This window comes from Nomascus leucogenys, unplaced genomic scaffold (assembly GCF_006542625.1).
Source record: "Nomascus leucogenys isolate Asia unplaced genomic scaffold, Asia_NLE_v1 Super-Scaffold_258, whole genome shotgun sequence".
Taxonomy (NCBI): domain Eukaryota; kingdom Metazoa; phylum Chordata; class Mammalia; order Primates; family Hylobatidae; genus Nomascus; species Nomascus leucogenys.
In genome coordinates, this window is record NW_022095769.1 from 1,905,886 (window position 1) to 1,917,384 (window position 11,499).

Here is an 11,499-nt window from a genome sequence, read left to right on the forward strand (position 1 = left end):
CTATAATCCCAGCTACTTGGGAGGCTGATGCATGAGAATTGCTTGAACCCAGGAGATGGAGATTTCATTAAGCCAAGATCATGCCACTGCACTCCAGCCTGGGCGAAAGACAGAGTGAGACTCTGTTTCAAAAAAAAAAACCAACAACAACAAAAAAACATGAGCAGTCCTTGTAAGTCCCCAAGAAACCACATGGCCCCTCTGCAACCCACTCAGGTTACTCCCTTTCATCGCCCCTTCCCAAGTAGATGACATCTTGAAGAAAGACCCTGTTCACAGGGGCACGAATTTCCTTTGGTGGTTGCAGAGGTAACTACTGCTTCTTAAGTTAGGCCATTCAGGAGAAATTAGAGCCATGCCTGCTCCTACCCAGAGTGTCCTGCAGGGGCAGGGTCTTGGGAGGGCTCAGGCTGTACTGGTCTCAGTGTCAGCACAAAACCAGCACTGACAGCTTCAGGCCAAGAGCCTAATGCATTGCTCCCAAGGGCCTGGTTCATGCACTCCCCTGCTTGGCTGTACCCTATAAACCACACCAGAAGCCTGGACCACACTGGCTGTTCCATGCAGTTTGTGCCCACTGGGGTGGGAGAAACACCTTGCATCCCTGGGTTCCCTCAGTGCTAAAAGGGCAGCCACTACTCTGCCCTGTGGACGGCGTCCCTCCCATCACAGGGTCCTTTTAAGGCATTGGACTTCCAAAGCAGTGTTGTTGCAGGTAATTAAAGGGTTTTAATTAAATTAGGATCCCATCTGGCTGGGATCATTCAGGCCCTTAACGAGGATTGTGTGTCACCAACAGCAGAATGTAGATGGGACTCAGAGGTGTCGGGGACGAATTTGGGGACTGAGGCCTTTCAGGGCTAGAGAATCCTCCTGAGCCCTTCCCTGGCTCCCGACAATGCGGTAGCAACTTGTTTGTTACTCCCCTCAAAATAGAGGCTGTGTGCTTTGAGACAGGGAGGAGGACCAGAGCCTTCCATGTTTATTCTTGCCCGTGAGTCTAAAAAAACCTCTCTGGTGTGTGCCAAGATGTAAGCATTATCTCCGTTCCACAGACGAGGAAACCGAGGCCATGTAAGTAAAGTGCCCAAATACATCCACTGACTTAGGAGGAGCTAGAATTAACTGCAAGAAAGGGAAACCCAAACCACAGTGACTTAAATAAGATAGAACTGGCTGGGCGCAGTGGCTCACGCCTGTAATCTCAGCACTTTGGGAGGCCGAGACAGGTGTATCTCGAGGTCAGGAGATCGAGACCATCCTGGCTAACACGGTGAAACCCTGTCTCTACTAAAAATACAAAAAAAAATTAGCCGGGCATTGTGGTGGGCGCCTGTAGTCCCAGCTACTCGGGAGGCTGAGGCAGGAGAATGGTGTGAACCCAGGAGGTGGAGCTTGCAGTGAGCCAAGATCGCACCACTGCACTACAGCCTGAGTGACAGAGCGAGAATCCGTCTCAAAAAAAAAAATTTTTTTTGATTTTTCTCTTACATAAAAGTCTGAAGGCAGGCAGCCTAGGGCTGGTATGGTATTTCTTTCTTTTTTATTGAGACAGAGTCTCACTCTACCGCCCAGGCTGGAGTGCAGTGGTGCAATATTGGCTCACTGCAACCCCTCCCTGGTCCCCCGGCCCCCCGCCCCCCCACTCCGCCACCCCCTCACTCCCCCACATCCCCACCCCCCCCTTCCGTTCAAGCGATTCTCCTGCCTCAGCGTCCCCAGTAGCTGGGATTACAGGCGCCCACCACCACACCTGGCTAATTTTTGTGCTTTTAGTAGAGACGAGGTTTCGCCATGTTGGCCAGGCTGATCTCGAACTCCTGACCTCAGGTGATCCACCTGCCTCGGTCTCCCAAAAGTGCTAGGATTACAGGCATGAGCCACCACGCCTGGCCCTGGTATGGTATTTCTATTCCATAACATTCCCAGGGACCAAGACTTCTTCCAACTCACTGCTCTGCCACCTCTAGGGTGTGGCTCTTACCCCCGGTCTAAGATGGCAGCAGTCTCGTACCTATTCCAGGCTGCAGGATAGAGGGTGGAACAAAGGGACGAAGAGTGCACATCAGCTGTCTGACAATTTCTGGAAGGTGCCACCTAAACCTTTGGCTTAAATGTCACTGGCCGGATCTTAGTCACATGACTACATCTAGGGGAGGCTGAGAAATGCAGTAGTTATTTCAGGCAGCCACATGCCCAGCTAAAATCAGAGAATCCCATTACTATGGAGAAAGGGAAAATGGGTATTATAGGACAATTAGAAATCTTTGCCACATGCATGACGGGGCAGAACCAGGATAGGAACCTAGGTCTCCTACCTCCAGCCTGGGACCCTTTCCCCTGTCCACACCAGGAGCAAGGCCGAGGTTAACATCAACCCATCTTAGAAAAAAAAGACAGGAGGAAGTAACATTTATTGAGCAACTCATTTAATTTTCCTAACAATACGCCAAGGTAGGCAAAGCCCTAGTTTTTCATCTAAGGAGGCTCTGGGAGATTATGTCATTTGTCCAAAGCCACATGTCTAATAAATTACAGACCCAGGATGAGGACCCAGCTATATCTTCCTGCAACACCTGTGTTGCCAGTTTATTGGCAGCCTCTGCAGTTCAGGAAGACCTAGCTTGTCCCTTGGGACCACCTGACCAGGTGGCCTGGGATGAGGAACTGGGAGGCCTTGAACTAGGCATCCTTCACTTGAATCATCAGGTCAGCCTTTGAGCCTGGAAGACCAACAGAAGACAGGGGCCCTATGGAATCACAACCCAGGTGAGTGCCAGGTCTCTGCTGGCATTTGTGCCTTGGTGATGGTGCCAGCTGCCACTCCAAGACTTTGGCATAATTGGCAGGTGCCGCCCCCACCCCATCTTGCCTCTGCCTGGCGGGGCTAATGGTGCCTCTCCTCACCCATCACCCCAGCCCCCAGTTCTCCTGGCAGTACCACAGGACTCGGAGTCTTCGGAAGTAACATTTCTCTCTCCCACTCCCAGCCATGACACTGGATCACTTCCCAACACAGAGCAACTGTTTCATTGTGCCTCTACAATCCCTCCTGCACATACTCACTCGCTAATCCCAGCACCTGGCCACCCCTCCCTGCCCTTCAGCTGCCTGCATCCCCATAAACACTCTCCCAGCATCCCTGCCACCCACCCCTCGGGTGCATCTCGAGCAATGGGCCTCGCCACCTGAATCTGCCACAAGGCAAGGTCACCAGCATTCCTGCCAAGGATGGGAAACGGGGTGACTCAGTTCCCGCTTGCTCATCCCAGGAAAGGGAAGGGGGGGAGGGGGGAAGGGACCTAGATATTCATTTGCTTTTGCTTTAAGCTTCATCGAGAAGGAGACTCGGGCATTGCTACCGGTTGACCTAACGGGTACTCCCCCTTATCAGCTTCACAGACTGCTAGGAGATTCACCCTACTTGAGAAAGGAATGCTGAGACCCAGACAGCGCCTTTGAGCAAAGCTGAAGGGCAGAGGCAGCCTCCAGGTGCTCCGATGCCTAGGAAAAGGCAAGCTGTCCCCCTCCCATCCATAGCACAGTTCTTGCCCTCAGGGAGACTCCAGTCTGACGAGGGGGGGCACAGCGTCTGCCCTCAGGGACCCCCAGTCTAAGGGGCCATCGGCCATCCAGCCCCTGACATCAGGGAGTCCTCAGTCTGATGAGGGAGGCACGGCCCCCGGCCCTAGGTATTCCCCAGCCTGATGGGGAGATCCAAGCTGTGTCCTTAAAGAGCCCCCAGCCTGGTAAACTTGTCCCAGAGGCTCCACTGATGGAGGAGACAAGGCCCCCAGCAGCCCCCAGCTGGGCTGAGGGGTTAGGGTGGAGGACCACGGGACCACTAAACGATCTGAGGGCATTTCAGACTGCCTTGAAGGGCAGTGGATGGGGGAGGTCAAAGGGTTGGAGTGTGAGTAGGACCTGGCCCTTTGGGGTCTGGGCAGAGTGGGGGACAGGTTTCTTCAGAGGAATCTCCTGTGAGTGTGTGCATGGCAAGAGTGGGAGGCCAGAGCACTTCGTCATGATGGTCGGGGGGCATCACCATGGGGACACTGCTCACCAATGGGGCAGAGGTGATATCTTCTTAGCCAGAGGAAGTTGGATGGACCCCTTGCCCTTGTGAGGACCAAGGGGGCACAGAAGTATCTGGCAAGAACAGTAGGGACCAGAGGGCTATTCCAAAGAATTAAGGTTTGGGAAGAAATCTGTTAGCAGGCCGGGCGCGGTGGCTCACGCTTGTAATCCCAGCACTTTGGGAGGCCGAGGCGGGCGGATCACAAGGTCACGAGATCGAGACCACGGTGAAACCCCGTCTCTACTAAAAAATACAAAAAATTAGCCGGGCGTGGTGGCGGGCGCCTGTAGTCCCAGCTACTCGGAGAGGCTGAGGCAGGAGAATGGCGTGAACCCGGGAGGCGGAGCTTGCAGTGAGCCGAGATTGCGCCACTGCACTCCAGCCTGGGTGAAAGAGCAAGACTCTGTCTCAAAAAAAAAAAAAAAAAAAAAAAAAATGAAATCTGTTAGCAAAGTCCTAGCTGAGGAGAGCAGCCAGGCTACTGGGGAAGGCGGAAAGGAGGGATGAGGCGGCGGAGTGTGCATGAGGGTGAAATGAAGTTATTAAAATGAATCCATCCCTGGTGCAGGCAGAACTGTGTGCCAGGCCCTCCAGCTGTCGGCAGCATCTGGCTCTCCACAGGCGGAGAGGAGCAGGAGGGGGGTCAAAGTGCCCCCAGTGCCTGCTGAGAGTTCAGCCAGGGGAGGCAGGGAGGGCACCCAGGGCCTCTGGCCCCATTGCTTCCTCCTCCTTCGTGCAGTCTCCACAGCGCTGTGTGAGACTGAACGGCACATGGTGGGAGTCCATTGGTGGGCTGCTCCAGTGTCAGCAGCCTCAAGCTTCCAGGGTGGGGAGCGGAGGGTGGTCTGGAGGAGGGGTGTGTGTCTCACGTCTCCGCTCAGGAGAGACGGCCCCTGGAAGCATGATGTGGGGGAAACAAGCTGGGTCACTTCTTACAAGGTGGGCCATAACCAGATGGCTTCTCAGCTCCTCCCAGCTCTGTGCTGCAGTATGAGGGGACCGGTTTGCGCGGAGTGCTGGTGGGCAGGGGTGAAAGGTAGGGGGTGGCAAGACCATCTTACCTTGCTGCCAGGACTCTCCTCTCCTCAAGAGGGCCCAAAGGGCCCTGAGTGCTGCCCTCCCAAGAGAGCTGACTTAGAATGACCTCCAGAAGGCACTGTGACCTTGGTAGTGTCTTCCCTTCACGGAGCCCCCAAGGGCCCAACTAACTTCCAGACAAGGTGCCACTGGCAGCTGGCCATTCTGAGGCCTCTTACTAGCTGCGGGAGGGGAGTGGCTGACGCAGGCCTTGTGTCCCACTCCAGCCTGTTCCTTCACTGGCATGTGGTCAGATTGAAAATCCAGTACAATACCCCCGATTCTCTGAAAGTCCCCTTCCCCAGGAGAAGCAGGTGGAAATTACAGCTGGGAAAGCACATCCGAGGTGTCTCCCCATCCTGCGGAGCCGTAGCCAGAGATGAACTTCAAGGTCCTTTGAGTGGGTCCCCCAGCGTGGGCCCTGGAGCAGCAGCATCAGCATAGACCTGGGCACTCATTAGAAATTCTGATTCTTAGGCCCCACCCAGGCCTGCTGAATTAGAAATGTGGGTAGGACCCAGAAATCTGTGCGTTAACAAACCCTCTGGGTGATCTGCGTTCGAGAACCCCTGGTCTGGGCAGGCCCTTCATGTTATAGAGGAAGAAACAAAGCCAGAGAGGAGAATGGACATGGCCAAGGCCACGCAGCAAAATGACGGGACTAGGACCCTGCTGGGTCTGCAGATGGCAGTTCAGGGAGGACACCAAGGAACACCCTCATTGGCCCATTCTACCTGCTAGCTCTCCCTCCCGGAGCTGTTCTTGAAGATGCTACGCCCTCCCCCAGCACCGAGCCCAGGGGGTTTGCTCAAGTTTCCTTGTGGGGGATCAGACAGCTTGGAACGGAGGCTGGAGAGGGAAGCCCTGAGCCCTCAGCAAGCATCAGCTCCAAGGGCACTGGAGCCCTGCCACTTGGGTCTCAAGCAAATGTCCTGCAGCCATCAGAGAAATTCTTCCTGGACCAAGGGATGCCTGAGGCCCTTTCCTTGGACAACTCTGACTCCAGTGCCCCAGGGCAAGCTTTATTTCCTGCTCCAAGAACACGATTCTGCACACAAAAGTCGGCAATCAGCGGTTTCACAAGACTTCCCTCCCCTCCCCCCACCCACAGACAGACACACAGAACAGATCCAGCACATGCTCTGCGGCCTGGCCCCGCCCCACCCGTGCCCGCTGCTGAGAGGGCGGCGCCATCCAGATCCGGGAGAACCCCGGTCTGACAGGTGATGCTGACTGTTGAGGGACCCCTCTCTGGGGCATGGACTCTCCCAGAGGAGCCAGCAGGGGCTGGGGTGGAAGAGGGACACACAGCACGCAGATGGGCTGTGGCCTTAGTGTGGGAGGACAACAATCGTCCTGTCTTAGCTTAAGGATGGGTGTGCCATCAGCAATGGGTGGTAGAGGGGGAGTGCTGGCAGAAGAGGGAATTTTGGAAAGGGGTGGCCTGGCTGGAGACAGATGGTCAATCTGTCAAGACATCAAAGACCCCAGGGTCACCACTTCAGCCTCATGCCATGCTCAGCACACGACAAGGGGCTCAGGGTTGCCCACTAGGCAGAGCTGGAGAGCTCCTCTGGCCCCACCCCACCCTGCTGACTGGCTCCTAGGAAGCCCTCTCAGCCATCCATCCTAAGTGGACAGGCTGTCCACACTGATGAAATCTCCCCCTCCCTGTCGCTGTCCTTCCTCAGGATGGCAAGAACAAAGGGCTTAGCTTCCTCCCATGACTTGATCTGGGGCCACACTGATCGGCCTGCCCACAGGCCTCGGGGACCCAGCATCTCTCTGTGACTCCGTGGCAAAGCCCTGTGAGGCTGCACAGAGAGCCCGCTCCTCCTCCAGTGCTCCTGTGATCTAGTCACTCCACAGCTTCAGGTTGGGACCAGCACTTGGGACCCTTTCTCTGCCACTTGAGACTTGGCCCTGGTCCCACTTGGCATCTGCTCCTCTCCACCCCCCTCCCTGCCTGAGGCCCAACCCCTTCCCTGCCCGGTGTCCAGATGGTCTCCTGCATGGGCAGGCCTGTCCTTCCAGCCCTGGCCTGGCCTCTGTGGCCTGCCCCGGGTCACCCAGATGGGTAGTAGGGGGTATCACTATGGTAGTTGTAATCTGGGCACACCTTCTGGACCAGCCGATAGTCCGTGCTGTAGAAGGCGATGTAGACACAGACGACTTTGAAAGGCTGGGAGCAGCTCCAGGTGGCTGAGCTCTGAGCGTGGTCTCGGGAGCAGATCTTGGCTGGGTCGTGGGTGCAAAGCGAGGTCCGGCGGCCCCGTTCCACCTTCTCCCACTCCATCCGGCAGTTGAAGATTTTGGAGGCCTTGGCTTCGATGAAGATCTGCTGTTCCTGGTGGAACTCTACAGCTTTACTGGGGGGCACGAGGCTGATGGAGATGTTGCCCTGGCCTGTGGCATTGTGTCGGAAGTGGACACTGAAGGTCCCGTTGCCATGGTCCACAATCTTCCCTGTGACGAGCAGGTTCAGGGCCACTGTCTTGATGTTGGAGTAGAAGTCGCCCCAGCCAAAGATTTTCTTCACCTTGGCTGAGGGTGGGGGGCTGTGGTTCGGGCGGTTGGGGGGCTGCCCAAGAATGCCCCAAGCCTCCCCAGGTGGGGCCAGCAGCCCTAGGAGAGTGGAATTGGCCATGGGGCGGGACTTAGGTGAGATGTGACCCCGCTTCCGAGGCACCCGGGGCCGGGGCTGGCCCTTGTGGTCATCATGCTCAGGGTCCTCTGAGCCGGGAGGACCATCATCCTGGCCACAGATGACCTATGGAGGGAGTTGTGAGTACAGTGAGAGCCCTGTCCCTGGAGGTCCACCACCGCCCCCCACCAGCAGTACCCCTGTCCCTGCCACTTCACTCTGACCTGGGTGAGGAGCTCCTGCGTGTTGCCCACTGAAGCTGGGGGCAAGTGTACACTCTGGCTTGTGTACATCTCAGGTTCTGACAGTTGGGTCACCCCCCTCCCCACCCATTGTCCTTTCCTTACTGTCCTGTCTTGGCCACTATTCAAATTCAAAGTCTCAAAGACCGATAATAATTCTCTCCAGTGGACTGTGGCACCAGGGACAACGGCTCCTACCCCTATGGAGTCCCCAGTCTGATGCGGGAAGCCCAGCTTCTGATCTTGGGGAGCCCCCATCTAATTGCAGAAGCATCATCCCTGTGCTGACAGAGCCTCCAATTTGATAGGAGGTAGAATCCCTGCCTCTGTGAAATCCCCAGGCTGATGGGGGAGGCATAATCTCTGCTCTCAAAGAGCCCCGAGTCAGATAGGGAAGCACCATCCTTATCCTGGGAGAGCCCCTGGTTTGACAGGAGAGGCCAGCCCCTGCCTTTTGGGACTTCCTAGTCTGTTGGGTAAGACACCGTACCTACCCTAGGATAATTTCTACCCATAGATGCAAAGAGAACCACCAGACAATGGAATACGAAAGCAGAACACGGTGTAATTCTCAAGCACAAATATAGTTTAGGTTTGGCAAGAGGACTAGGGGAGACCCGGAGTAAATGCCACACCCAGGATGGCCATGAGAATGGAAAGCCAAACACCTCTCCAGGGGACACTGATGATGACATGCCAAGATGTTACTTGGATTCTGAGGTAGGAGTTCTTATTCCCATTTCACAGATAAGGACACCGGGGCTCAGAGATTACAACACCACAAGGCTGAGTTCACATAGGGTCAGCCCTTCCGTTACACTCCACACTCCTGGCCTCGCAGATCAGATGTGTCTTTTTGAAAGGGTTTTTATCCAGGCGCCATCCGCCTCTGGAATCTGCAGGGGCTCATCCTCCCTCTGCTGGATCAGCTATGGTGACAACCTACACCTGGGAGATTCCTGGAGGTGCCACAGGGAGAGTGAGACAGCAGTGGGGGGCATCAGGGGGTTGACAGGGCTTCCTGAGGGCGCAGCCTGGCTGTGTGTTTGCTCAGCTTTTGAAAGCAACCACTTGCCCTAGGTGTCTTTACTACCAGCACCGGGGGCATCTGGATTTGGTGGTGACACTGGAGTGGGGACAGTAGGGCTCCAAGGGGCTGTGGGGTCCTCATGCCTGTGTTTTGGCCTGGGTGGTGCCGGCGGCTGTGTGCTATGGCCGAGTCTGTCTCTGCCCCACAGTTCAGGCTGGTCCTGACTGCCAGGCCCCAGAGGTGGGGTAGAGGGACGGCTAGGAGGGGAGGCTTGGGGACTGGGTCCAGGGCTGCAGACCTGTAGGTACTTGCTCCTGGGGGTCACGGCTGAGTGACTGGAGGGTAAAGATGGGGCCGTGAGAAGAGAAGGGCTCTTCCCACAGTGGCATGGGGCGGTGGCAAGGGGCTTGTTGATTAAAGGGGCAGGTCCAGATGCGGGGCTGAGGCTTCACGACAGTATTGCAGGGAGGGTCAGCGGGCCCTCGGTCGGAGGGGAGTTAAGCCCCTGGCTGGGTTCGGGGAGGGGCTCCCCGGCGCCCTGGGTCGCCGAGAAGCCGCGGAGCCGGCGCCTGGGGAGCGGGCTCTGGGCGCTCCGCTCAGCTGCCGCGAGCGCCCGGGGCGGGAGCCGCCAGCCCAGGTCCTGTGGGGCTCCGGCTGCGCGCAGCCGGGAGAGGAGAGGAAAACAACAGGCGGGGAGGGAGGGAGCGGGAGGGAAGGCGGGAGGGGAGGGACGCGGGGGCCGCCCCCCGCCTGGACCGGCTCCGCGCTCTGGGGGCCCAGAACCCGGGGCTCTCTGAGTCCCGGAGGTCAGCGGAAAAGCCTGCAGGTCACCGGCTCCACGACCCGCGCCCCAGTCGCCCCCACTTCCGCGGTCCTGAGGCTCTGGGAAGGGGTCGGGTAACCCTGGCGACCCGGCTCCAGGCCTTTTTCCGAGCGCTGGTCGCACCTCCAGCCACCCGCTGCGGAGTGGGTGGGCCAGCCAAGCACCCTCTCCCCGCCCCTATTAACCCTATCTGTCCAGTCTCCGGCATCGGACCCGTCCTCTCCCCCAGCCTCCAGTCTTCCCCGCCATCCCCGGGATGTCGGGGGAAGGGAGAAAGTTTCAGGGCTCGCAAGCTTCCCGCGCTCTCCCCCGATCCTCCGGGCCCCCGCCCCTCTGCGCAGCTCCCCGCGGACCACTCACCAGATAGAGGCTACCCTGCACCAGGAATACGAAGCAGCAGCGAGTCAGTTGCATCTTCCTCCTCCGCTCTCGTCCCCTCGCTCTCTTCTTCTCTTTTCGGGGTCCCAGGCCTCTTCGTCCCCTTCCTGCTCCTTCAGGCGCGCCGTCCCATGCTCCAGTCCCCCGCGGCCCGCGGCCCTCCCCTCAGCGGGTCGCCCAGGGCCGACCCCGCCCCCCTCGGTCCAGCTGTGCAGCCGCCGCCCCCCTCCCCTGGTCCAGCTGCGCGCGGCACGGCCCCCCCTCGAGGTCCCAGATGTGCGCCCCGAGCGCCTCGAAGGGCCCCAGCTGCGCCGTGGCTCTGCTGCTCCAGATCTGCGCTCGGCGGCCGCCTCGGCTCCAGCGGCGCCGCTCTCGCCCAGATGTGCTGGGGACCTGCGCGCGCGCCCGTCCTTGGTGCTAATTCCCCAAACCAGGCTGCTCCACCCGCCCCGTCGCGGCGCGCCCCCTGGCGGACGCCCCCAGCCGCGCGGAGCCCCTGCCGCCCGCTCCTCGCGCTGCGCCCCGCCAGACTAGAGCGCTCCTGGCGCCCAGGCGGCTCCCGCTTCCTCGTCCCTCCCACCGGCGGCGGCGGCGGCGGCAGGTACAGTGAGCCCAGCCGGTACCTCCGGAGTTAACTCCTCCCCTGCCGGCCCGCAGCCCGGGGACCTAGGACGCCGGCTCTCCAGCCAGGAGGGGACGGCACGCGGGGGCGGAGTAGCTCTTGGAGAGGAAGGGAGAGGGTGGTGGCCAGGGGACAGGGACCCTACCGTTTCCACCCCTCTGGCAGGGCGCCTGTTCCCCGGGAGCGGGCAGCAAGAATCGGCTGCCCTGCCCCCATCTCGGGAGTCCTGGAATTAAGAAAGATCCTTTTTTTCAAAACCCATTCTAAGAGCCAAAACCTGTGCTGAGGGAAGTCCTTCTGGGTGTCTAGCCGCACTCCTTTTGTTACGATGTCTGCTCCTTCCCTCTTCTACTTTACTTGGAGGGACCGAGATAATCCCTGGACCTTCTCCGTCCAGCCACTGTGACAGGAAGTATTTGGCTGGGCCCCTGGGCTGAAAAGGCTGATAGGGGCCGGGCTAGATTCTGGGGCCGGGGGCAGGTCCTGAGAAGCTGGAGAGTGAGGGGAGCAAGGCCTTCCTGGAGGCTGTCCCTTCATTATTCACTACTTACCCTCTCTATGCCACAGGGGTCACCAGGCCGAGAGCGGCTCCTGTCCCAGTGGGG

The 11,499-nt window shown here is 58.3% G+C and overlaps 1 protein-coding gene across 1 annotated transcript; it reads right to left on the bottom strand.

The window, feature by feature from the left end:
- Window positions 1-6,156: 6,156 nt before the first annotated feature.
- NXPH3 (neurexophilin 3) lies at window positions 6,157-10,915 on the bottom strand. The gene is made up of 2 exons (XM_030808043.1): window positions 10,255-10,915; window positions 6,157-7,925 (listed from the first exon to the last, which is right to left on the bottom strand). The coding sequence occupies exons 1-2, from the start codon at window positions 10,306-10,308 to the stop codon at window positions 7,221-7,223; spliced, it is 759 nt and encodes a 252-aa protein (XP_030663903.1). The 5' UTR covers window positions 10,309-10,915; the 3' UTR covers window positions 6,157-7,220.
- Between the last annotated feature and the right edge of the window lie 584 nt (window positions 10,916-11,499).

What these genes read in the sequence shown, in the direction of transcription:
- NXPH3 (XM_030808043.1), bottom strand. Translation starts at nt 10,308, where the DNA reads ATGCAACTGACTCGCTGCTGCTTCGTATTCCTGGTGCAGGGTAGCCTC. An exon ending in TGCAGGGTAGCCTCTATCTG is followed by an intron (nt 7,926 to 10,254) that starts GTGAGTGGTCCG and finishes CTCCCTCCATAG; the next exon opens with GTCATCTGTGGCCAGGATGA.